Genomic DNA, 27,056 nt, shown 5'->3' with positions numbered 1-27,056 from the left:
GGTAAGCTCAGGAAACATAGGTTAGATGAATGGACAGTGAGATGTATGGAGAACTAGCTGAATGAGTTTAGAGGGCTGTGATCTGCAGCGGAGTCCAGTTGAAGGCCCATAGGCAGTGGCCTTCCCCTGAGATCAGTATTGGGTTCAGCACTGTTCTATTAACCCATCAATGACCTGGATGAAGAGGCAGAGCACTTCAGCACTTTTCTTGATGATGATGCAAAACAAGACAACTGAGAGGGGACCTTATCAAAATCTGTAAGTATCTGAAGGGAGGGTGTCAAGAGGATGGGTCAAGGCTCTTTGCAGTAGTGCTTGGCTACATGACAAGGGGCACAAACTGAAACACAGGAAGCTCCATCTGAATACGAGGAAATATATTTTGAGGGTGACAGAGCACTGAAACAGGCTGCCCAGAGAGTTTGTGGAGTCTTTTTCTCTGGGATATTCAAGACTCACCTGGACACAAGCACATGCAACCTGCTTTAGGGGAACTTGCTGTAGCAGACAGGTTGGACCAGATGATCTCCAGTGGTCCCTTCAACCCCAAGCATTATATGAATGCTAAATGGAACAGAAATCCAAATAGGAAGCAACACAATGCAGAAATCTGGACTTCAAATATCATGGCTGCACTTCAGTAAACTGCCTTACAAAAAAACCCAAAACAACCAAACAAACAAACAAAAAAAACCACCCAAAAACTTCCTCCCCCCATAAAGTATTCTGCTCCTTAGTGCCAAGAGCTGTGTGCAAAACACTCCAGGCGGTCTGTTCCCTCTTGACAGATTCATTCAGCAAAGCCAGAGCTGTGCTTGTGACATAATTGCTTTCATAATGTATTTGACAGACAGAGAGCCAGGAGCCATATCTCTGTCTCTGATAGCTAGATAAATAGATGAGAGAGAGAGATGGGAGCTTATTTTTCTATCTCTTCTGACAGACAGACTTATATCGGTCTCCTGTCAATTTTACTCTTCTCTTAGACGTCGTGAGAAATTCAGAGGCAGTACGGAAGGTGGGAATTGTATCTAGCTGTAGTCCAGGTATTTTTGAGAGACACAAATTCTGATTCTCTGTCTCAGTGTGGTTGTGAATATAGCAAATGTGCTGTTTCCTTTTTGGAGTGCCAAGTAGCACTGTGAGCTTCTGATTTTGTGTGTTCCAAGTGATATCCTTCTGTCTGATTTCTAAAGGGGCAAAATAGTAACATGGTACCCAGGGAACTGGTCTTACCCTTGCAGCCATTGCACAAGCCAGCTGGCACAGGGCAAAGTAAATGTTTGCAAAAGGTCCAAGAGCAGAAGTGTTAGCTTCCACAACCCTCCCTTCAACCCATGGCTGGCTGAGTTGAAGAGAGAAAAAAAAAGACAAATATAACTCATTCTGAAGAGCAAGGCACAAAAATCTGAAAACAGTTTCTGTCACATATACTCCCAAGTCCCTCCCTATGCTTAGCATCCAGTGACTGGATGCTAAGAGTGCTCTGTGGCTGTGTATTTTCCACCCTTCTCTTTGGACAACAGAGCTTTAGCACAGCTGCACAGTGAACTAGATTGGGAAACCAATCAAGTTAAATAGTTTTCCTTTCTTGAGATGGATTAATTTTCAGATAGATCAATCAGTTTCTCCCTTTGGCTTGGCACACAGTCACAAACACTTGTGAGGGCACACAGGAGATGGCACAAGGGTTGGAACAAGAGAGATGGACAAAGGGAGGCTCAGCTTCATTGAGATGTTGTTCCATCTTACACTGGGTTTAAGGTGCTCACTGAAGCATAGCCATAGGATCCTTAATGCTGTGTCTAGCTCACTTCAGGAATGGAGAGTCTTACTATCATAGCACAGAGTCTGGCCTTAGGTTATTTATCCCAGGGAGAAAACACTTTGTGTAAGAGAGCATAGCTAGTTATCATGAATAACACTCAAGCTCCCTACTGTAAGTACGATCAACACTGCTCTGAAACACTGTTCCTTTTGAATGTGTGACTATGTGTGAGTCACAGAAGCTATGAACGCCCAATTCCTAACTCAGTTGTGAAAAATTATAATAAAAATGTTGTCAATAACAGTGAGAGAAAAGTAAAAGTCATCTGAAGAAAAACATGAATCACTACATAAATCATTTAGCTGACAGCAACAGAAAACAGACAAAGTTCTAGTGATGAACTCTGGATGCCTTTAGTTTTGTCTGCTGTGTTAAAAGTTTCATGCTTCTGCTTGGAACACCCTGACTTCTGTGGTTCTGTACACTTCTGCTTTGACTTGAACAAAATATTCTCTAGTGATGGTTCCTTGAGACTGAGATGACTTGGGAGCAGCTAGGAAGAAGCAAGATTTAATTGATAGTTTGAAGTCTACCATCACGTATTCTGTAGCTGAAATCATGACTCAGTGGCTAGACACTGGCAGCTTTCTCTGAGAATGGAAAACAAGCCTTGCCTATAGCCTGAGCTTTTTCTGAATTCCCAAAACCTGACAAATCTTTTCCCCTATATGACAGTCCACTCTGTAAAGCATGCAGTAATCATGTATTTCTGAACACTCCTGTTTAAGGGCAAACTGAAGTAAATTCATTGCTTTTCCAGTTTTCACTACCAAGTCACTTAATCTATGCATGGTTCAGATCTGGTGCCCCACTATTGCCATTAAATGACAAATGTACAGCTCTATGGAAAGATAACTTAAATGGAATCTTTATTTCAGCTCTAGAACTCAGCGGTCCACATCCTGACATTTAGGGGTGGAGACAAGAGACACTGACACACTAGTACTGAAAACAAAACCATTGTCTAACTGAAAAACAAAACCAGATGAGCTGCAAGTCTGAAAAATGTAGTTATTCTTCACTTCCCACTTGTCAGGGAGTGTGATTTTCTCCTTGCTGCCTTTGCCAAAAGGATGAGTGACAGACTTTCTACACTCTGAATCCAGACATGGGATGTCATATGCTGGCTTTCTGCCCATTAGCATATGGCTGAAGAGACTTGAAACTGGTTGGGTAAAAGGAGAGTTTTTCCAGCTTGGAAAGAAATTGTCATGTTCTACTGGGATAGATCTGGCAGATGAAAGACGTATGAAGTTTATGTAAACAGACTGTTACTAAAACATGTAGCTTGATATTCTAGTACCTAGCAATGAAAAGAGTTGTAAAATAGGACTCTGGTACTTTAGATTAAGTAGTACCTAAGTACTTAAAAATTTAACTAAATTGCTAAAACTTTCTATCCACAAGATGATAAAACTACACTTGCAAAGCAAGAAGCTCTCTGTGAGCTGACATTTCATTCTAAATGATCAATGAACCTGGAGGACAAAGGCACAGAAGGAGTCACTGGTTTCTCACCCAGTTAACCCCATACTGCTACAACTGGCCTGGTGGCTTTTAGACTTTACACATGCAGCCTAAACCTCTGAATGCTTATCTTCCTGTAACCTTCATGCTGGTGAACTGGGCAAAGCCACAATGTGACTTCAGTAATGAAAAGTGGTATTTGTGCAGCACTACACTGTGCAGAAGCTTTCTGCACAGCTCCCCCTGAACATCTGCATTTATAGGTTTAGACAGCTACACTACTGTAAGTACATTGGAATGATTTACCTTTAGGGTGATGAGCCTTAAACGGTAATCGTCTGCTTGTATGACTCTGTTAACTGTGATTTCTATTCCTTCATAGGTGACCTGTTCCTCTGGCCAATATTCTGTGCATTTCTGTGTGCAATATAAAACAAATCAAGTTAAGCAGGTATCAAGGGAGGCTTGTTTTTTTTCTCCTCTAAAATTTAACATAGCACATGCATAGATGAATACGAATAAATTTCGTTTCTATAATAAGTACAAGCTTTCACTTACTAAACAGGGACCACATTTCAGCTGATTTTTGCTGCATCCATAATAGCCTGATTGCTTGATTAAAAATGCACAAATCAAGTAATTACTAACCAATGCTTTTAAATACACACATCCTTATTTATTTTTATGCAGCTGATGTGCATTTTGAAGGTTCATTAGAGAGGCTGGTGGCAATGTGCTTGTGTTTTTAAATTAATCTTTTTCTTGAGATAATAATGATTAGTATAATATACACTAGTTACCAATATATCTGTACTGCATATATACTGATGTAGAAACACAAAATACAGCTTTTCTATTTTTTATAATGGCTCAATGCTCTCTGAATATAAAATGATAATTTGCATATGTTTTTGCACAAAATAACATGACTGGGGATGCTTGGGAAAATAGATTATGTACCAAAATCCACTTAAAATTGTCAGTGAGAATCTTTCAAAGATGGGGAATTAAAAGGCAGCAGTAGCTATGAGAGAGATTGGACTACTACATTTGATTTTGCAAAAAAACAATAAGTGATGCAGCCAGCACAACCTGACACTTTGAAACACAGAAATTATAGTCCATTTGCAGGTCTATTTTGTGATACTGATACAATAGAGATGAGTCAGTGCAAATTTGTAGGTGCTCTGATCCTGGAAGGAGGGCTAAAAAAGACTGTGGTTTTGTATTCGGTTTCTCTAAATTAATCAATATGCAAAGGCAGAGACAGGCATTTCAATATAGTGCACAAGTTAGTTCATGGACAAGGAATGACATGAATCAGAGTCTGAGAAAAAGGCTCTATTGTGATAATGCAAGAAGCTATTTCATTATGAGAGGGGAGCAGGTATCTGCTATTCAACAAATCCCAGTAAAAATGATGCTTGTAAGATTCCTCTTTTACACAGCTGTACACAATCTTGAAGGAAACAAGTTGAATCATTTTCCTCTCCCCCACCAAACGTAATTCCACTTGAGGAGAACGAATAACAACAGAAAAGTACCTTGCAAAGTTACTGAGACAAAAATTTTTGTGTGGGAGAATCAGTGTTGTTCCATCTGCACAGTACATCAGTTAATAACCCACTGGGAGTGTGGCCCACTGTGTCTCTGTAAAGTTATTTATGCAGATTGTGTTTTTTCTTCCTCTACTCAGAAAATGCAGAATCCACTGCAAAAATTGTCAAGAGCACTATCAGCTATCAATAGCACAGACATTGCTCTGCTTAAAGGAGTGGAGTAAGACTGCCCACTCATTTTTGGGGGCTGTCTATCAATTCATATCAGAAGTGACAGAGGGCTGAGGTGCAGAGCTTTTAATTCTCACATTAGTGAATCCATTGCACTGAGGAAGAACACAAAGTCTCTCTTATGAGCATTGTTGCTGAACAAAACTTTTGGGTTTGAATCTATGTACTTTGAGTCCTGTTATTCATCTATTAATATAAGTGTTGCAGATAAATGGATGGAGTATAGAAGACATTTACATGAAAGGACCCCGTATTTATAGCTGAGATTGCTGACACCAATTAATTTTTGACAGAAAAGGTATCAGGAAAGACTCAGCAGCTCTGTAGTGATCTACAGGCTGCAGCAAGCTCCAGTTCTGTCGTGCATCACCACTGCAGTGTTCTGCTTCACAAGACTGATAAGAGAGGTGAAATACTTGGTCATTGCAGGTTAGAGGCAACCCAGACATCAAGGTTATTTTGCTTTCCTGTTATACAATCTTGTTATGAAAACTATAGTGGAAGAACATGTCCGATATGTCATTCAAGACCAGCATTTCCTCTGCATTTTCTTGAAACCTCAAAGTCCGCAAAAGATTCTGGTGCACTGACTATATCATGACATTTTAATGTTGCATATGCCAGAAAATGGCAACTTCGATTAATGAGCAAGTTATTGCTTCAGTGCTCCTCAGTTACAGGCAGGATCAAGTTTAAAACATGAGTGAAAACAAAGCATTCAGATCAGCAATATACTCTGTTGTACATCAGCAATCCTTGACAAGACATTTCCAATGAGCCAGCTGTAATAACTGTTTTTAACTTGCAAAACATCATAATTCTGTGTCATGTCTTTTTTTCAGTGAAGCTGAAGGTTAAATTTATTTACTTTGTATCTATGAAAAGCAAAAGGTTTGTGCACATGCATGATTATGGGCACTAAGCTTCCAGCTAGCAGATAAGCCATTACAACTCTCTCTGTGTGCTGGATGTATGCCCATATTCTTTGTATTCTAAGCATCTAAAGCTTCTTCTCCAAACAAAAATCTCTAATCTAAATTACTACGCTGTTCTCAAGGACAACCCTGACATACAATGATGCTGCAGCTTAAGAAACAACACTTGGATATCTCCACCCAGCCTTGCTGCTTAGTGGTGGGGTAGGATGCAGAGCCCAGCACATGTCCAGACCATTTTCTCACATCTTGCACTGCCAGTAAAGGCAGATGTGAGCTCAGCTACCTGTCTATGAGCTGAAGGCCAGGCACAAAGTTCTCGCAACTCTGCTATGGGGGAAAGATTTCAGCAGGTAAGTAATGAATAACTGGAGGGCTGCATTATTATAGACTGCAAAAAAAAAAAAAAAAAAAAAAAAAATTTCACTTTAGGTGGATTAGCACAAACATCACTACAGTTTAAATTATGAAAATAGGCAGCAAATAAAGAATTTCAGCATCTTAATTTCTGTATTTCATAAGCATTTCCTAGACACGTTCAGGAGAAGGTCCTCAATATCCAAGTCAGTTCTAGTTATTGATTATCATACAGAAATCAGGTACTTCCTCAATAAAATGTGTATGTAGACATCAAATCATAATAAATGCAAGATAAAGCTGCAACAACTCTACTGATGAAAGATATTATGCCTTAGCAGTTATGGGGTACTATTGCTTTTGACTCCTTCAAAGGCTGCCTGCAAATAAAGCTGGGTTAGAAGGGGTTTCAGGTCAACTGGGAGAGGAAAATGGCAAACCCAACAGCAGAACAAGACAGACAGCAAAACAGGACTTAGAGTAAACCGAAAGGAAAGAGGAGCTCACATCTTCTCTGAGCCTGAAGAATTTAATGCTGGCTCTGATTGCACAGGCCACTGAACTAACTTCTGTTTGCTGGCTTAGTGTCTATGCTGAAAGTAACTGCTGGAATAGAGATAGAGACTGGATGTATCAGCATTACCTCATTCATCTCTTCTATGTTGGTAATCATGACAATGATGGGAGAACGCTCCTGCCACACCATTCTCCAGAAGTCAGTGACAGTATTAACTATCGGTCCCTGAGTAGCAATATATACCTTTTCCTCTCCTCCATAGCCCTGCCAACAAAAGAACAAGAGATCAGTTTTAACAGGGATGTCCACCATAAGCTTGAAGGTTCGTTCTTAAAAAAACAGAGAGCTATCCTGGATGAAATGCTGACTCTGTGGCACCAGCTCTTCTCTCCATCTCTCTCCTGCACATGTGTACATGGAGCAAAGGCACACTACAGACACACGTAATTCCAGCAAAGAGTGTCCAACAGCCTTGAGGTGACTCTGGCTAAGTTATGAGCCTTATTCAGGCTGATTATCCAGTGCCTTAGGTTATTATCAGTGCTGATTATCCAGTGGTTAGGCTAGTTGGCAAGGAATTTTGCATCAAGAACTGCAGAAGTATGTTTCTGTCTGATCTGACTATATACAGGTGCACTTTGAGATTTGGGTTTCAGCTAATGTAAGCAGGAGAGAAGAGCAATCAGACCATCTAGGATGCCTTTAAAAGCCAGGGTGTGTTGCAATTCTGTTTACATTAACAGTGGCTGATACAGGCTGGGCAGACACACTGGGCTGTGGAGCTCTTACCCTGATGTAGTTAGCATTGATGTAAGAGCTGAGGGGGTCGTCCTGATCAGCTGAGGTAAGGCACACTCTGCTGTGAGGATCTGAAAGGTGTAAGGAGATAAGGAATAGTTTATCAAAGGAAGCAGACACACAAGATTACTTAGTAGAGCAAGACATTTACATGCATTCATGGCCATCACAGCAGATGTGAGTGGCCTTAGAAAACCCCCTTGTTAAGACCATTAAAAAAGGGAAAGGATGGTTGGGGTAATTTGCAGCCTTCTGACAGTTTCACCCAGTCTCTGAAGCCTGCCTTAATTGGTCTTGAGTCAGTGTCTCAGCAAGACTCCGGAAAAGCAGTTTTGTGCTACAGGAAATTATTTCTCAATCTGTTAGGTCAACAGACTAATTCTGGCTTCAAAGACATTAGAATATTGTTTGTGAAATTATAGGAAAGAGCTTTTCTACCAAAACATAAACATGCATTTCTTGCATCCAGGCAAGCCAGATGACAATAACTCCTTCCCAGTTTCATCTTGCAACGAAGCACACTCCAAGAGGTGCTATTTAAAATATAATGGTTATAGAGAAATTAAAGAATATTAACAGTCTCTTGCATTTTAAGGCTCTTCAGTACTTGAGTCTCCTTCATTGAGGCTGTTTATGAAGCATTACTCTTGTTCTAATAAGATGACAAAAGAAAACATTATTCCACTTAAGAAGTTCAGTCCAAATCCTACTGAAGTCACTGGCTGTTTAACTGATTTTAATGGGACCTGACACAGGCCCACATTCATCCACTTCGACTAGTGCTACCCAATTTGTTGCCATTGACAAGAAACATCCTCCTGACAGAGGCCTCAGCAAACAGCAACAGTGTATATGACCAAGATAATATTAAAAACAAACCACAGGTTCCTTTTTCATAAAAATCTTCAGCTGCCTTAGAAAGTAGAATAAAATTAAATTTATGCAAAAATTGTGCTTTACCCAATATCCTATTAAGGACAAAGTACACAGTAATTTTAACAGTGCTGCAAACACAGAGTCAGCATGAAATGCTGTCCTTGGACAGACCAGATCCATGTTTCCTGGGATCTTTGGCTTTGAACCATAAAGAAAATGTTTAGGTGTCTTTTCTATCCCTTTCTACTGTCAGAACCAAGCCCTGTGAAATGGAGGCAGTGGGATAAGAGTGAGCAGTCAGCCCGCTCCTTTCCTCAGCAATATCAAGCCATCCTATGGCCATAGTCAGGGACAAAGTTGCTAAAAGTTCATTCAAGGAAAAAAAAAGCTCAGATCATAATAAGGCCAGAATAAAGTTGTTAACCTTTAGAGAGATGGTTGGGGAAAAGCAGTTATCTGAGATGATGAGCTCAAAGTGACAACAGTGGCTGCTGACAGATACCCATATGGCTGAGATGAAGCAATACTAAATTCAGAATATACAGATCACTGGCACCTCGGGCATCTGAAATCAATAACCACTTTTACAATCTTCCCATTGCAACAAAATCAGCAAATTAATACTTGAACGAATCATCTCAAACATTAGCACAGCAATAGTGAAAGGCTGTTAAATGCTTTTGCACTTCTGGTCTGAGGCAGAGTACAAAGTCATCAAAAGAGTTTCACACATCAGGCTGCAGTTGCTTGAGTTTGAAGACACTAATCTTTTTTAAAACCATTTTCAATCTGGATTCATTGACTGTTAGGTATAGCTGAGGACATTTTTTACTTTACTGCACTTATATTTGTTAACCTGACATTGAACCTTTTGGATTTTGCAAAAGACTATTTGTAGTTATGGTGCCATCTTCCAACAGCAGCTTAGAAGGAAAAAAAAAAAAAAAGGCATGGCATCCAATTGTATCACTTTTCAAAGTACCTTAAAGTATGAGAGAGGGGAAAATGATGACGCGTGTAAAAATTGGTACCAAAACATTTCTCAAAACTCCGACCCCTGACTACAAGTAAAACTAGTGTAATAGAAAAGAAAAATACTTTTCTGTGTCATCTTAATTCCATCAGGCCAGTTCCCAATATTCTCAGTCTGCACTTGAAAAAACATCTGTCAGGAAAATAACACTGCTAGAATTTGGTCTTTCAAAAGAAATTTCATCAAAGAAATCACTATGTAACATCTTAATAAACCAAGTTCTTGGGTGAAACTTTTAAGCAGCACCAAATGATACAATTCTAATAACTAAAAAACCTACATTTTTCTGAGGATCAGCAGCATTCTGGTTCTTCATGCTCTTTACCTCTTTGGAAATCTGATTTATGCTTTGAAGTCATGCTGCTGCTCCATAAACATGGCCTTTGGACAATACATTGTGGTAACAGTACGTTTCCTGCACTATGGAAAGGAAAATGCAAAGCCCTCCAGCACGTGGAATAAACCACTCTGCTTCAGTGACTTAAAAAGCAGAAACTTACTTGGGAGAATTGTTTTGTAGCGATTCTTTCGCACTAAGCCTGGAATATCATATTCCTTTGGATCAACAAAGTTCATTGGAATTTCCTGTTAAAAAAAAAGAAAAACAAAAAACCCCACAAAAACATAAGAGACAGTCAGCAGTATTATTAGATTCACAGGAGGTACAAAAACCCCAAGCCCATTATGTCCTGCCTGCGAGGGAGGCAATGTGATGAAGTCAGCTGGGACATATTGTACAGAACCACTAGCAACAACGTACCACCAAAGTATGATTGATGTTTCCTTTTTCTGTCACTGGCTTTCTTTTCTGAAATCCTTCATGTGAAAACGCTCCTAGTGACTAATTCATTGAGTAACACGCATGACATATTCACTCCTAATATTATTAGAACTGAATTGCAAGTGTAGGCACAGAGCGATGCAAGAGGTGGAACGCAAGACACTGCTCCAAGAGGATGGACCATCCTTTCTGACTCACATCGCTTCCTCTCTGAGGGTGGAAGTTAATAATTTGCTGGGGACTTGCACCAGCAACAAAGAATGACACACATGATGACAGGCTGACCCGACTCCATGGGGCTGCGGGAGCGTCACTGCTTTGCTCATCGTGCTGCCAAGCTCCATGGAAAAGGAGAGCAAAGGGGTATTCGGGGATTGCCTGTGCTCTCTAGCTTTGCTGATGCAAAGAACACATGAAGATGGAGGGGCTTCCTCTTCCCCACTGCTCATCCCCTGCAATAAGGGGCTAATGCCAGGTGGGAACAAGCAGGAACCTTCCAGCAGCTGGAGTAGGAAGGCAGGGGAAGAGAAGGGATGTGTTAACCAGGCTCAGCAGAGATATGAGATGCTAACAGGAACTGGGAGGCAGAGCTGCTCAACCCAGCTGCTGCACACTGGATTTGAGTGACCACTACAGGACAGACTGTGAACAGGAATCAGGGTTGAGTAAGGCAAGTAAGGGAAAAATTTAAGATGAGCAGAGATATGGACTACAGAAAAATAGAATTATTAAGGCTGAAAATGTCCTTTAAGATCATGAGTCCTACCTTTCACCTAGCACCTCCATGTCTTACTGCTAAGCCATGTCCTTAAGTGCCACATCCACATGTTTGCAAACACTTCCATGGATGGTGATTCTACCACTTCCTCAGGCAGCCCGTTGCAGTGCTTTGTCCTTTCAGTGAATAATTATTTCCTAATATCCAATCTATACCTGCCCCGGAACAACTTGAGGTCAGTTCTGGAACCTTAGAAGACTATCTGCACTCCATCTCTTACAAAGCACTGAGCACACTGTTTGCTTTAACCAGAGGCAAATAAGGACAAAAATGTTTTGTTGAAGTAATTTCCTATCAGTTTTGAGAACTGCATAGGAACAAAATCTTCATATTTTTCTCAATTGTTTCTTGGTATTTAGTCAATCCAAACTCTTCCTGAGCCAAGCTCCATGGGCTGTTTTTGGGTCTTAAGTCATTCACTGCATAAGCCAATTCTTGGTGAAATCAACAGGACTGCTGCCTGAGTAAAAACTCTAAATCTTGTATGAATTTCAGGATTTAGCCCTATTATTGTCCTTTCTGACTTTTCTTGCAAAATGAAACAACTGCTTGCTTCATCTGGGATCTGGACCTTGAAAACCAAGTAGGTTAGAGTGAAAACACATGATGAAGAGCTAGCTGGTCGTAACTCTTTCATAAAAAAAGAGCTAGTTTACATTTTTAATTACAGAAATGACGTTTTGATTGCACAGCATTTTGTGCTCTTTCAGTTTTCATTAAAGAATTAAAATAGCTTGGGATGGCTTGGCTGCTGGATGATTCTATGAACACCAGGAAACCTAATTCAAAATCTCTCAGACAAATGAAGTGTATTTTTTCCTACATCTAACATTATTTTCTTTGCTTGAAAGCTACAGAGTAGCTCAAAGACTGGGGAAACTGCATGTGGACTAGTCCGGCAGTCAGTCCAGACACCAAGTGAATATTCCTTTCCTAAAAGAGCAATAAATACTTTAAAAGAATCAAGGCTTTCCCTGCACAAAAGCTGCTTTCCTTCAACTTCTACAGCACTAAAGGAATTAAGAACCACAGATACCTTGTGTTCTATTTTAAAATAGAAGCCCAGAGTATCCCCGTATTCTCATAAAGAGAAAAAAATCCCTGAAACTGTGCAAGGAGGGAGGACAGCAAGTGATAATCAGAGTGGTCTTTCCCTTTCAGACACTTAGAGGTCACGAAGAGGACAGACTAATAGGGCTGTAATGTTGCAAAACATTATCTTCCTCCTGCTCTGCTGAGATTTCATGATTAAGAGAATATTTGGCATGGCAGTATTAATTTCAGTAGTTTACAACTAGCAAATTATTTTTGTACAGAGAAAAACCCCAGAAATGCATAATTTCTACAGATCCTGCTAAATGACAGAGCCACACTGTGTTTCAGGTAACCAGAGAACATTTAGATTTGGAAAGGAGCTCCACATTAAGCATTCAACAGCAAAGAGGGTGGATTAGGACTAATTTCATCCTGGGGCAACTCCAGATATCTTTCAAGAAGTTATGCTTATAGCAAATGTAGCTTTTCTTCTGAATTCTAGTGATTGTTGCTGTTTTTAAAACGGTAGTATGCATCAGCAAAAAAAAACCAACGCAAAACAAAATCTTGTGAAACAAAGACTTCTTGATGATGTTGTTGGTTTTGCCAGAATCAATTCTCTAGTTTTTAAGTGACAATACTACTGAAATCTTTCAGACATTGTAATTTAAAGGAATGATAAATTTGGGAATTGCATGAAATGCTTCATTGACAGAAGTGGAGTTTGCATGTTATACTTTTATACTGGCAGAAAATAATACCAAGGTCTTCTCTGGAGAGGCAACATCCCATTTTTTGGATGCTCCTAGAAGAGAGAGACAGACACTCACAAAGAACTCTGCCTGGAGTATGAAAGGATCCAGAGCCTTCTTGTGCAGCTCCTCTTCAGTCAGGATGTTTGATGCCGTCTGGAGGTATTCTCGGGCTGACTGCTCCCGTGGGGACATGACATAGCCAAAGCCTTGCTCAGAGCAGCCTGGGGTGCACATATCCAGTGTGAGTGAAACATTTGAACCTCTCCTGCAAAACAGAGCAGTTGAAATATGCTCACGACAGACTCATCACAGACAACAATGATACATAAACAACTTCAGGAAATTACCCAGCTGGTTCTGGTGGGGACATTTTGGTCACTACCTGTAAGAAAATGGGTGATGCTTCTTGTGTGGACAAAACCAGAATATGATTTTGGACACTGAAACATTACTGGGGTAAACTACCAGTTCAACTTTAGTAGAGACATAAAAAGCCTACCAACTGCAGTGAATAATTTTTCTATCTGAAAAATGCTCTTTTGACAACTGTACATCATAACAAGGGTAAAACGAAGGTCCCAACACTTTAACAGTCACATTATAAGCAGATACTGTTAAGTGTAGAATTTTTTGTTAGTTAGCCACACAACAAACCAAGGAAGTCAAAATGCCTATTAGGAATAAAGTTTTAAAGCACCTCTGAGCTTCTGTTAGTCTCACATATGACAGACAAAAGTAAGATTTAAAAGCCGTCAGCAAATCTATATTTAAATATCTTTAACATAACAATAAAGCCACACAATATGATGATTACTAGGTAAAAGTTCTATACATTTACACAGTGAACCCATTTTTGATGACTCTCAACTCAAAAAAAATTAGTTAGAGGGTGTGTGCAGGAGCTATTAAAAACCATGTAGGCACGCAGGCATGACCAACTCAGAGGACAGAAGCCATCACTTGGATCACAGCCCTTTCCTGGACTCAGGATTTTGTCCAAAAGAATTTGCAGCCAGCCTCCTGCTATGATCACAGCCATGGGAAATGCCACTAGTGGCAGACATGGAATCTTTAATGACACCTTTCAAAGGGTTTCACCTCGCCCTCCTGTGTGCTATTAGACAGCTACCACATTTCTTCCCCAAAACAGATGCATTTGACAAGGATTGCTTTTGGTTCTTTCAAGGTAGAAGAGGCTACCTACATTAATAGTTCTTTAGCATGAGGAAATGATTATTTCTTCTTCAACAACATTAGCTGCTGACCACCCCTTTAATTGCATAGGTGGCTAAAAATTGAGAGGGAAGGAAGAGAAAAGCAGAACAGATGCCAAAGAGGCACAGGTTTAACACAACACCAAACAAAGGAAAAGTAACCAATGTGTAATGTAAATGAAGTTTGTCAGGGCACAGCTCAAACCTGAAATGATGTCTGTCTTCTCCAAGATACATATATGTTGAAAATAAGTTTCTGTCTTAGGTGTTCACGTTGCACCTAGTTTGAGAACTTCAAGCAAGTGCTTTCATTGCCCCACTTCTAATTATTTGACAGGGTTTTCACTGTAATTCATCACTTTAACCAACTGATTATTCTCCAAGCAATACTCCACAGTTCTCTTGATACAGTGAGTGTCTTTCATGTAGGCTAGCAGTCACCTGAGGAAAAATGTCATCTCTTTAAAGTGACAGAAATGGAATTAAATAGGGATAGCGAAGAACACAAATGACTCACATATTTCAAGTCCAATCTTGCCTATAATGAAAAACCAACAAAGCAGCAGCTTCAGGGACAAGCCCCAGAGGTTACTGTGATCTCATATAAAGGTAGAATAAAACAATAAACAGTATAACATTTTAGGACAATGTTATAATAAGCCATAAAGCAATAAAAGACATTCTAAACCAGCAAGAGTGCAAATTGAAAGCCTCTTCTGTAACACTCCTTTTTACTGCATCCTGAGGAGCTTCAGAAAATCAGCACTGTGTTCTTAAAAAAAAAATCTAAGTTCTGTCCTTTGTTTTAAGCTTTACAGATGAGAATTAACTATGGTTAGCACTCTAATTAAGCTTGAAAACTAAGAAATAAAGAAAGATGATATTTTTCTATGCCGGGCCCCTCGGTAACTTCATTCTTATTTGTAACATCGTCACTTTAGCAGAATTTATTCACAGGAATTCTATCATCAAGACCTTTGTTCTATTTCACTAAGACAACTGAAAGGACACAAAACAGAAAAATATTTTCCTTTAATCTTGAAACTGCCCTTTCGCAGCTCTGAACTTCTCTGAGAAGCTCCTCACTTGCCCAAGAAACTCCTCTTTTCAAGCTGCCCTTAAGGTTCAGGCAGTGAACACCAGCTCACCCCAAAGTTTCATTACTGGGTTCATTTGCATAATTTGTTTACTTATGGATTAACTCATTTATATAAGGAATGCTAAAGACTATCCCTTTTTCTATAGTTTGCTTTTGGAGAAAAGACTAGTCCTCCAGTATGACAGGGGAAAAAAACATATCAATGAGACCCACCTCTTTCAAAGGTAAAAGCTTTTACTGCTATATAGGGGATTTCATGCAATGCAGCTGCTGTCCTGATGAATGGTGAGAGACTGATCAAACACAAATAGATGTATTCAATAGAAAGAAATGATGCTTTAGAACAGCACTTGCTGACAGCTATCCAGAAACTGTATGCTTTTTAACTAACATGCTTGTATTTATGACTGGACTGAAAACAGGACAGGAAGTAAAGGAGGTGCTTGACTTCACAACCACATTTGAAAGTGACATTCACAAAGACCATAAAGCTTCCCACCAGGCACAGAACTCCTAAACCCACAAAATCTGGGAGCAGACTTTTCCCTATGAGTAACATCTCCCCTACCTTTCTTGCAAGCCCACGGATTTAACTGTCAGAGTAGCTGGGTCTGTCTCTGCTTTAATGTCCATTACGCAGTCAAAGACTGGAGTTTCTGGTACGGGATCCAGATCTAGGAAGTCATCTTCATTTTTGTCCTCTGTCCATTCTGAGTACGTGAAGGAAGGCTGCCGGCTCACAGACTGGCGTCTGTCCTCTTGCAGTGGGAAGGGAGGGTCTGGTGGGGCTCTGAGGAGGTGCCAAAACTGGAGGAAACAAACATTTAAACAAGATTCAGCTTGTAGCCAGCCCTTCCATATAGCCTAGGGCATGGGTCTTTAGGGCAGCAGTCCAGTATTAGAATTGGGGAGTACTGAAGAGAACAGGAATGTTCCATGCAGGAGTAGCTTTGTGGTGTGTGTTGCAAGGATTCACATCTACCCATTCAAACCTGCTTTCAGCCACAGAGGTTTCCACTGAGCTAGCCAGGCTTAACTCGGGGATACAGTGGAAGTGGAATGTGCTTGTGACCATCATATGCAAGCCAATGTGATACCACTGTCCTTTTGTTCAGTTTCTTACCCTTCCCAGGCTTGTTTACAAAATAAAAATCCAGTGTAGCATTCTGCAAATCATACCTCTCCTGATTTAATGGTTTTCCATCTGAAATTTGCATATAGCTATCTTAATATGATTGAGCTGAACATCTTTAATAACCAGGCACTGTACCTCAAATTTATGCATAAACCCATCATTTTCTGAAGAGGTCTCGATTTTGATGTACCTGATCCTGGGGCTCAAAACGCCCATATTGGCTATTGTCCAGGGCACAGACTGTGTTCTAATCTAATTATCTGATTTGAACATGGTATAAACATTAAATAATGAATCATGTGAATTTTTAAGAAACAACTGCAATATGAAAGTTTATATTACAAATTAACAAAAGGTTTGAAATTGCATGAATCTAAAAAAATTCCACATCATATCAGCTTGCACAGATGCTGTGACAGGCTAGATGATTTGGAAATCAGATCAGTAGACTTCAAATCCTCCATACAGTTTTCAGTTAAAAATTTCAAGCCCAAGTCTGAATTCCAGGATCTGGAACCTTAGGCCAACTTCATCCATCTAGCATATAATAAGTAGTATCACTCAGGCTAACGCCATACAAACTCTACTGAATTGTCATGCATCCTTTTGAGACTAAGAACACATCTTATTTTCCATAGTAAAAGCCTCTTCTCTCATTTTTTTTCATGGTTTTTAAATGACCAGTTTAAAAGTGCCTAGGCTACTAAACTACATGAGGATGTCATGTATGACAGTGTCAGTTTCAACATTGGGAAAGAAGGGCTTGGTCATAAAGGCACTCCTTAAAGGAAAAGATTCCTTCAAAGTCTCTTCTAGGCAGCATGTGGCTTAAAATCAATTTTAAGTAGAGAGAGAGAGAGAGTCTCACTCAGCTGAGACAAAGGGGAAAATAAAGAAAATTATTTTCATCTAACAATATGTTATCCACCAGGCTGGTATTGTAGAAACCCTGCCTGATTCAATCACCATTTTCAATGTTCTGCCAGTGACTAGGTTATACCTTATTCTGCAAATACTGATAAAAGCAGATATTTTCAAATCTGTACATTGCAAAGCAGCATGACCTCAGACATCTGAGAGGAAGGTGACAGGTAGGCAGGAAGGGACAAGGCTCATGTGTTCTCTCTAAACAGTCTCTCCTTCCTAATGTCCATGTTAGAGACAACATACTGGGCAAGACACACCATAGGTCAGAACTCACAGGACACTTCTTACACTCTGCAGCCCAGCAATTTATCCAGAGAGCAGGGTGATGTAGAGTGACATGTGTGCCTCTACTCTAGCTAGAAAAATCTTAGCACAGACCACAGGAATACAAACCAGTGCAAACTCACCAACACGGAAACTGCTAGAAAATGCTTTTCTATACACAGATTTTAACCAACACAAAAATGGACCAAGTCTACTTTAATCTACAGTGGTATTCATGTTCACTTGCAAGGAGTTCACACGCAAAATTGTCCAAAGAGAGATCAGACTTTTTGGCCATAGAGAGCTTTCACTTAACTCTATCTTCTGTGCTAAGAATGGGTCAGCAATAAAAGATTTCATGCTCTGAGAAATAGCTGAATATGCAAAAAAAAAAAAAAAAAAAAATAAAAAAATAAAAAAAAAATCATATCCCTGCTATTCAGATTTTCAGTCCAGAACACTTTGCTGCAAATTTATAATTTATCTGGAACTCATACAGTTCTTGACAATTCTTAGATGTCTTTTTTTTTTTTTTTTTTAATATTTGCAATTAGAGAATTAATGAAAGTTTATTTTTGAAGACAAAATTAATCTGGATAAGGTACAGCAACATCAAAAACCCAGAAAATTGCATAAACCTCACCAAATTCCTTGCCTACATCAATGATCAGAATAATGGAGGCATTAACTATAATTTCTTTGCCTTGTGATTTGTTTTTAGAAAGTCCATTTTCCTGACACTAAACAGAAGATTTTGCCACTGTGCTGCCTCTGAGTGAACTTAAGCATGGCATAGAATATGACATTACTTCCTAGCAGGGAATGTGGCCAGCAAATCAGAGGAGGCATTCCCCTTTCCTTGGCACTGAGGGAGCTGCACCTTGAATACTGTCTATAAATTTAGTTCCCCAGTTTAAGACAGATATTTAAAAAATTGAGTGGTCCCAGCAGATGGTTTCAAAGGAGGTCAAGGTCTAGAGTGCAAGAAAAAGGTGGAGGGAATTGGGCTTGTTCAGCCTGGCAAAGAGGAGGCTGGGGTGATCTGCAACTACTTGAAGCGCAGCTCCAGAGATGCAGCCAGATATTTCTTGGTAGTATCAGCTGATACCACAAGGAACAAGCCTGCAGAAATTCAGCCTAGACATTTACATTTGTGAAATTCAGATGAGACACAAGGAAACATCTCTTGCCCAAAAGTGCCACATGGTTGTGGCACAGGCACACAGAGAGATGATAAACCTTCCTCCCCTGAATGTTTTCAAAACCTGAGTGGAAAATTTCATGGTTGACTTTACCAAGTGTTGGCAACAGCCTGGCTCCAAGCAGGATGTTAGGCTAGCAGTCTCTGCCCACCTACAGTCCCATGATTCTGGGATGTACTTCATTATGCTGTCCATCACTCAAACTGCATATACACAGCACAGCTTTGACTTCCTGAGCTACCTGCAGCTCTGGAAGGACAGGAGGTGATGCTCTGCCTTCATGTTCAGTAGCTGCATTCCCACTCTAAGAGAACAGCGGAGAGGGGTTTGAAAAGCCACATTCAGTTAGAGCTCCCTGACAACACAGAGTTCTCCATAGCTCTTCCATCTAGCACACAACTTTGTGCCAGTTAGACAATCCATGGAGAAACACAACACACTGCTGCTCCCCACCAGCTGACAGCTAACTAGATTAATTGTAGTCGTGCTGCTTAATCTTGTTCTGCAGCTGGGGCCTTGGCCTACATCTAACAGGACTTCAGAAGAACAGTGGCACTCTGGAACAGCTCCTTCTGCCATTGAAATCAATGGATGATGGTCCTGTTAATGGACACATTCCTTCTACTTCAGTGGAAATAGTTTGCCCATCTGTGGGTGGAAAAAATAAAAACCATTTTTATATACCATTCCAATTCATCAAGAAATTGAATAATGCTAATTCCTCTACATAAAGCAAGCAGATAATTATACAGAAACAAAAATGATGCTTTACAATTAACTTGGGAATAACATCAACTTTTGTTAAATAAGACATCTTATAAAAACTCCCTGAAAAAGAGTATGAATACAGTTTGTGCTGTATCGTAACTTACCAAAGATCCTACAAATAGCAGTCCTAAAGAAGCCAAAGACAGCAGGATATATGATACAACAACACTCCCAACTGTAGTCAGGCTCTGTGGAACAACAGAATAGACATTGATTCATGAAGAATGTAGGGCCACAGTACAGTCTGCATGCGTGTTTTTGGCCAAGCATATATTATTTCCCCTGAAGATTTACTGATATCATACTCACCTGTGGAAAAACTGCCATCAGCACCAAAAAAAAAAAAAAAAAAAAAATCCAGGCTTTGGAGAAGACTGAAACTGAAACCATCTCTATGCTCCAGCATCTCAGAAGGTCTAAACCCCAGATTTCACTGTAAAGGCAAACAGGAGTTCTGCTGCCAATCCTCACACTTTGCCAAAGTTGAGATCTGAATCCACAATTCAATTTTGCAGACTGCACCAGTACTTCATTGCTACAGTCAGGGTGGTTTTTATACTGCAGTAAAGGGCTTTAAACAAAGTTTAGTATTGCTCCTGGGTTTGGGGATCCTTAAATAGAATCCAGCCCCAGAGGAGTTTTCTGTGCTTTCTACACATTCAGTGAAACACCATCAGATTAACTCTCACCACTGTCAGTGGAATTATTTCTGATGCCTTAGTCATTTTATAGTAGTCTATAGTTCAGCCTGTTCTCTGTAGTAGGTGCAAAACTCAGTTCTAAAGGGCTTCAGTGAGCAAGGAATTTTATTCTGTTTTTCTCCTACTAGTACAGCTAATGAGAAATTTGGAGTTAAGAGCTTCCATTTGCTTATTTTAACATCAGAAGATTTCTTTGCCTATACTGTTTTCAAGTGTAAATCTGCACAATAAATAGCGCTATAATAAACAGTCCTCAAACATATGCATCAACATCTGTACAGAGTCATACTTTGGGTGTTCTCGTGGTGCATTCTAGGAATCACTTTCCTCTATGAAGGGCAATTATTGCAAGTCAAAATTATACAAATCAGTACTTTTCTGTAAGGAACAACAATTTGTTAATGATTGAGGCCCTGCAAATAAGACACAGGCAACAGTCTGTGAAGAGCTTTGTGCATAATAAAGCCAACTTCAAAAGAAAAAGTACTTCTTTCAAAAAAACCCAAAAGAGCAGGTGACATGCAGCTCATAAACACTGAGAAAACAGAAAACAGTCTCGGCTGTACTTCAATCACAAGAGGCACTGAATCTGATTTTCCATTACACTGGAAAGCCTCTGCCTCAAAGATTATGTACAATGGATCTAAGCATTCTGAAAGCAAATATATTTCATCAGATTTTTGAAAGTAGCTGTTCACCACTTAATTAATGTTCTGTCCACACTAGAAAAATCTGCACTGGGTATAATTACCAGTAATTTATCAGATGAATCATTCTGGTATACATGTCATCATGTCATGGTGAGAAGCTAGGCAATTTTACTGGGGTAGCTCTGTAGATGTAATTGAATCTGTGCACCTAGTACACTTGAAATACATTTCCTGCACACAGATATGTTCTAAACATTCAATCAATATGGGTTTTTATATGGGTTGATCCATTCTTCCAGAATTTAAGCTTCTATTCATGTTAAGAAATTAAGTTCCAGCTCTCCCTTTACTGTGGGCTTAACCTTAAGGAGATGACTTCTTATTGCTTTGTTTCATTTGCAATAATTTGCACATAATGAAAAATCTGCTGTGCTGACCTAACATCAAAGTTAAAAAAATCTGCCCAATATATGAAAGATAAAATATTCATCTGCTTTCAGCAAACTCTTCTACCATTTCAGGACGTACACATGAAATACACACATATTATGCTTATCACAAGAGCTGTTAGAAGCACCACCCAAGGCAACTACTGACATCAACTGTATAATCATAGAGGAGCACGGGGACTTACCTCCCCTTGATCTGAAAAAACCTGTTTAAATGGGGTGAGCAAGTAAGAGAGCAGGTCGAAGGCATTCTGAGCTGCTGGGATGGTCCCATAAGTGCTGTACCACAGCATGATGCAGAGAAGCTGTGCAATCAATCAGGAAAGATGTAATTAGCATCTCTCATTATACACACATTCATTTTCATTTCAAGACTGCATAATTAACTAATTTAGTTAGCATTGATTTAATGTTGATTATCACTTGTGCTTTAAGAAGTCAGGTATTTTCTAGGCTGTAGCTTAACAGGAATAAAAAGACTGAAGGCTCCAAGCTCAACCACTCTTAATTAGATGCGCATTACTGAGTTACATAGGTTCCCTCGGACCCTCACTAGCAAAAGGGCTGCCCAGAAACACCAAGTGGAGCAACACTGAAAGTGCAACAGGTTCCTCTGGCTTCTAAACTTTCAGGAATACTACTTTTAGATCAAAACTAGTAATTCCATGAACTTAGGATGTTATTGAAAGACTCTTAAGGCCTCTCTCAAAGCTCTCACAAATAGTCATGTTTCACATAGGCATCACTATAAATACACACACACAAACATACACACGTGGAAACGTTTCATTTGAACCACCCAAGGGTGCTGCACATGCCACAGTTAACATAAACTACAACAGCAATGACTCTATATTTAACACACTTGCAGAGAGGCATAACCTCATCCCACACCACAGCTTTAAAGAACACACTTCCTGCTCCACTAGTTAACAACATGGGTCTTTACCTCCATACATATCCACTACAGAAAATGGATTTGGTGAGATGTTGGTCATTTGGCAAAAGAGGCGTTTACAGAGCAGGATGGGATCTGGGACATCAAAAGGCAGGAGCTGCTCTCCAGGCAAAGCCATGAGAGATGGCTGCAGAAATAAGGACTGCACCTATTCCCATGCTACATCTACAGTGAACAAGGAAGCCTCCCAAGCCAGCACAGCCTAAAAGAAGGTTCCCAGCATTCCAAAGCCACGCAAGCTGCCTTACCAGTATCTGTGAGAGGACAAACAGATACACGTTGTCTCCGGGTATCAATCCATTCCATGGGGGAGGCCAACCGAGCACCGCTGTTTTCTGGGAGGCTTTCAGGGACTGCTCCTTCCTGCTCATCTCTCCTTGCCGTCCTTCAGCTTCATCCACGGACTCCATAGGGGCTGGATGGGAACAACCTTCACGTGAAAAGGACACGTGCAGGGGATGGATGAATGGGATGCGACCCCGCAGGCACCGCGGGGGCTGCAGGGCTATTGTTTTCCTGCAGACGATGGGTACCTCGCAGTTCCGCCTCGGCAAGCGCAGCTCGGGATTGTGAGCGTCACACTCTGCTAGTGCAGCTTTATTCACCTACCTTCATCAGGAAAAAGTGAGTGTGGGTGGATAAATTATTTTCCCTTTCTTTCCGGAGGTGCAGATTCTGGGCTTTGTTGTTAACAAATTCTCATTTACATTGCTGCACTTTTTCATTTTTACTTTTTAAAAAAAGCTACCTGTGCTATTGCCTAGCTACACACTTCCCAGCTACATGACGGCAGAGAACCCATTTTACACCTTTCTGTCTCAATTTCTCTATTTCTTTTATTTGTCTGCTTTGTCTAATCTGATTATAGATTTCTGAGGTAGAGACTGTTTCATATTATATGTCTGAATAGTGCTGAGGGACCCCAGGTTTTGGCTGAGTGTCCTAAGGCACTAATAAAATAGACTTTATTCCAATAAACTACTTCTTGGATTAATTCATACTCAAGAGCTATTTAATAATGTTGCAATGCTGTTCTGTTCAGTGGAAATAACCACTGGTGTGGCTATTCCCTCAGTAACACTATTTTGAATAGAGTCTGTGTAGATATAAATTAATTTACAAGTGAGAAGGAGTGAAAGATCAGAATCATTGGGTGTAAGTATTACTGACTTACATCTTTGGACATGAGGAATGCCCCAAAACTGCCTTGTGTACAACACTGTAAGCCTAAACCAGACTCCTGTGTCCCAGGGAAAGGCCACACCATTGGCCTTTACATGGTTGGTTGAGGTCAGGTTTCTACAAAACCTTCCTCTTCACAAATGTTTCTCTAAATTTCTCATACTTGTAACTCTAAGTCAGATAAGCAACCATTAGCTAGCTACAGCTCTAATCAGGCAAATGTATTAAGTGAGGGTCTGACCATAGTAAGAATTCATATTTTAATGCTGCTTTTTTTTTTTTTTTTTTTTTAATGCTAGATATCATGGGAAGTCCACCTTTCAGTCCTTAAAGTTGAAAAGTTTCAAGCTTTTAAACTGCTTCATGTCACGCTAGATTCAAACAAGAATTGAGAGGAAAGTACTTGTTAATGATTGCCAATTTTCTCTGCTATTTTTGTGGGATGTTTATGTTGTCTTTTGGAACAGGAATTTGAAATTTAGCAGGAACATAACTTTGTGTCAGAAACTATTTTTGTTACCTTTGCAGAGAGATTTGCACCTGTGGCTGAGATCTAAAGCTTCAAAAATATCTTTCTTATAGTTTATTATTGTTTGCTCCTAAAATCTCTAACCTTTCATTTTCAATAAACATAGTTTAAGTTCTACTTTTCCTTTATCTTCATTAAATAATGCACCTCTGTCCCTAAGAAGGATTACTGAACATATTTACTGTTTTTCAAATTCCGATAATTTCCTGTATTGCATACTCCTCCCCAGATCTCAAGATAAAATATACAAATATACACAGTGCAAAACTAAAACAGCATTGAGAAGGCAACCAGACCAAGGAGTGCAAGGAGCCAAGGAATGCAGATTTCACGCTCAGATTTCAGTTGGTTTTTATAAGTCATAATATTTCATATTTCAGAATTTTTTTTTTAACTGACCAAAGGTGCTGCCTTATGTAGCAGGTAAACAACATTTTTTTTGTTTCAGACTTGTTAGCAGCCTGAGATTTTACAAGGTCATTTCTGGTTGGAAACAAACCCCTGACAGTAATACATCGATGTGAAGGCCACTTAACTGCATCTTCTGGAAAAAAGACGTCAAAATTAAGGCTCTGCTCTGTAACCATGGGGATCTGTGCCTCTCCACAGCCCAGAAGTTCAACTCCTGGAATTCCAGTGTTGTCTAGTAACACCTATAAAACTGTAGGGGTCACATTCTCCTTCAAACAGCTGCCCTATATGAAGGACAATAGACCACTCTTACTTTCAATTATTTTCACTGAGTAAGGTAGAGAGAGACCTGGCCTGTGGACCTGGGAGCCCAGGACTCCAGCTCTGCTGAGCTGACATGGTTATCAAGAGGTATTTTCACTGCCACAACAGAAGCCAGAAGGTGTAAGAGCTACAATAATGCAGAACTGACTAAATCCATACGTACATGTCTTGAATATACACAAAGAAGGTCTAGTATTAACAAAAATCCACTCAAAAATGTTCTCCTACAAATCCCAGAAGATTAGATTCTAACAAATGTCCACCTTGGGTTTTGTACTGATTAACCATGCCAGCTTTAAGCAATACTTCAATTAGCACTCACACATCATCTTGCAATCCTGTGTTCCTGTATTGTTTGCCCTAACAAGCCCAGGATTCTTTCAGTTGCAGATGAGGTAATGAATGAAACACCAGTGAAACTTTCTTGTGTCAAGGTGAATGTAAAGGTCTTGAGAGAGCTGGCAAGGATCACTGCCTGCAGGAATGAGCAGAGCCTCTTCCCTGCTCATGGTTTGACTGACAGTGAAATGTAGCATCCATGTGATAACTTACTCATTTCCTGCATCACGGAGAAGAAGGGGGATTGAAGTTCCATGAGTACTTCTGCTTTGGCACAAGGCTATACTTGCTAGGAAAAAAAAGCCTGTGACAGAAGAACTAAGAGGTCTCTGACATCTGTAGCAGCCATATGGCTTGTGAAAACAAGTTGAAATTTCAAAACAGAACCATAAACTTAAACTTATCCTTGCTGTTCAGGGAAAAGCACTTTCTGGATCATGCCAGGGATCCAGTCATCCTGTATTCTTTCCTTAAACAGTGCCAGCAAAACAAGCTGCCAAAAATGCAAGGCACAGCACTGCACATCATATTATGGAATTATATATATAGGGAAACATCTTCCTTCACTCAAGAGGCAAAAGGCTTCTGTAACTCTGGCAGTGCCCATTTTAACCCCCCTGTATCTCACTATCTTTTTTTTTCTGACTTCTTATGTGGGTACACAACAGGCAGAAGAATGAAAAAACACCTATATAAACTCCCAGAAAAACAAGTGCTTAGAGTACTAGTCTTAGGTGAAATACTAAAAGGCACTGTCGCAATAATAAGCAAGTCAACAAAGCCTTACAGTAACAAACATGCCAGGATCCCATCAAATCCTGCTGTGGGTGAAGCATTAGCGGCTCTGTAACTCGACTGATTCATACTTAAAGCCTTCAGAGGAAAGCAAAACAAAAAACAGCCCTTCAGAACCTCACATCCTGGCTGTATTTCCTAATGAAGTTAACATTTTAAAAGGAACTTGTACATGGGTGCTAATGCTCAAGGACTTGGCACCACTCCAGTGGCAGACTTAATATAACAATGTATTTTTGAGAGGAAGACTTGTTCCTCAACAAAACTGTTTTTATAACAGAAAGAAAATGCATCCCAGCAATGAAAAGACAGTACTCATACAGTTATTAGACATTTATGTACATCTGTCACACTGTCCCTGTGGGAATTATGCTTCTGGGTTGGATAGTGCTGCCTCTTCACTAGGAAATAGAAATTTCCTTAATGGTGGATTGTGGATTTTACCTTCCAGACATAAAAGACAGGAGGGCAAAAGGGGCCTCACCTGTTCTGCCAAGTCTCAAGGTGCAGCAGCCAACACAACACAGCAGGTGTGTGCTGTCCCTAATTGTTTTAGGTGTATTGAGGTACATTTCCCTCTGAACCTGTCCACATCTTCATTTGTGGTGGGAATTTGCAGGAATGGACCACAGAGTGGAAGCACAACAAAGTATGAGGTATGCAAGCAATACCTCACATCCATCAAGATTACCAGCATTTCAGACCAGATTCATAAGTCCATTTACAGCTTCTGCATCTTCAGATGTCCAAATGCAACTGCCTTCTGAAATCTGTGCCTCTAATTCCCATCTAACTGCTAGGGAGAACTGCTGTTGATGAAAGAACAGTAGATGAAAGTACACTATTGAGATGGGTCTCAGACCACTGCTGAAAAGGATTTTAACATGTACTTCAACTGCACACACAGGACACAGCCCTTGGCATCGTAGTTCACAGATGTGGTCAAGACTTTGTTAAATACACACATCATAAGACATCCTGATTGCAGGCAAGTCCAGGTGCTGGAAAGACACATCGAACCTGAATGAGCTACTTCAGAGTGCACATGAACAAGAGGCAGCTTGTGCTGGAGGGTAAAAACCTGTCTATCCAAAGAACAGAGCTTTAGGAGAAAGGTATTAGCTACAAAACAATCTCTTTTTTTGGTTGCCACTGCAGC

At 40.0% G+C, this 27,056-nt stretch overlaps 1 protein-coding gene across 9 annotated transcripts in view; it reads right to left on the bottom strand.

The window, feature by feature from the left end:
* The window catches only part of PTPN5 (protein tyrosine phosphatase non-receptor type 5), a 76,804-nt gene that overhangs the window by 9,883 nt on the left and 39,865 nt on the right, over positions 1-27,056 (bottom strand). For 8 of the 9 annotated variants that reach the window (XM_077784267.1, XM_077784265.1, XM_021525660.3 and 5 more), the window contains exons 3-11: positions 22,566-22,747; positions 21,545-21,664; positions 19,664-19,747; positions 15,832-16,070; positions 13,026-13,215; positions 10,102-10,186; positions 7,684-7,763; positions 7,021-7,158; positions 3,602-3,712 (exon numbers count right to left, since the gene is read on the bottom strand). In XM_077784267.1, the coding sequence (XP_077640393.1) occupies positions 3,602-3,712; positions 7,021-7,158; positions 7,684-7,763; positions 10,102-10,186; positions 13,026-13,215; positions 15,832-16,070; positions 19,664-19,747; positions 21,545-21,664; positions 22,566-22,747 (1,229 nt within the window). The remainder of the gene's footprint in view (positions 1-3,601; positions 3,713-7,020; positions 7,159-7,683; positions 7,764-10,101; positions 10,187-13,025; positions 13,216-15,831; positions 16,071-19,663; positions 19,748-21,544; positions 21,665-22,565; positions 22,748-27,056) is intronic. The other variant, XM_077784262.1, reaches the window with a different exon arrangement.

Source organism: Lonchura striata, chromosome 6 (genome assembly GCF_046129695.1).
Source record: "Lonchura striata isolate bLonStr1 chromosome 6, bLonStr1.mat, whole genome shotgun sequence".
In the NCBI taxonomy this organism is placed as follows: domain Eukaryota; kingdom Metazoa; phylum Chordata; class Aves; order Passeriformes; family Estrildidae; genus Lonchura; species Lonchura striata.
Note: the sequence above shows the minus strand (reverse complement) of the source record. Positions and strands in the feature narration are given on the sequence as shown.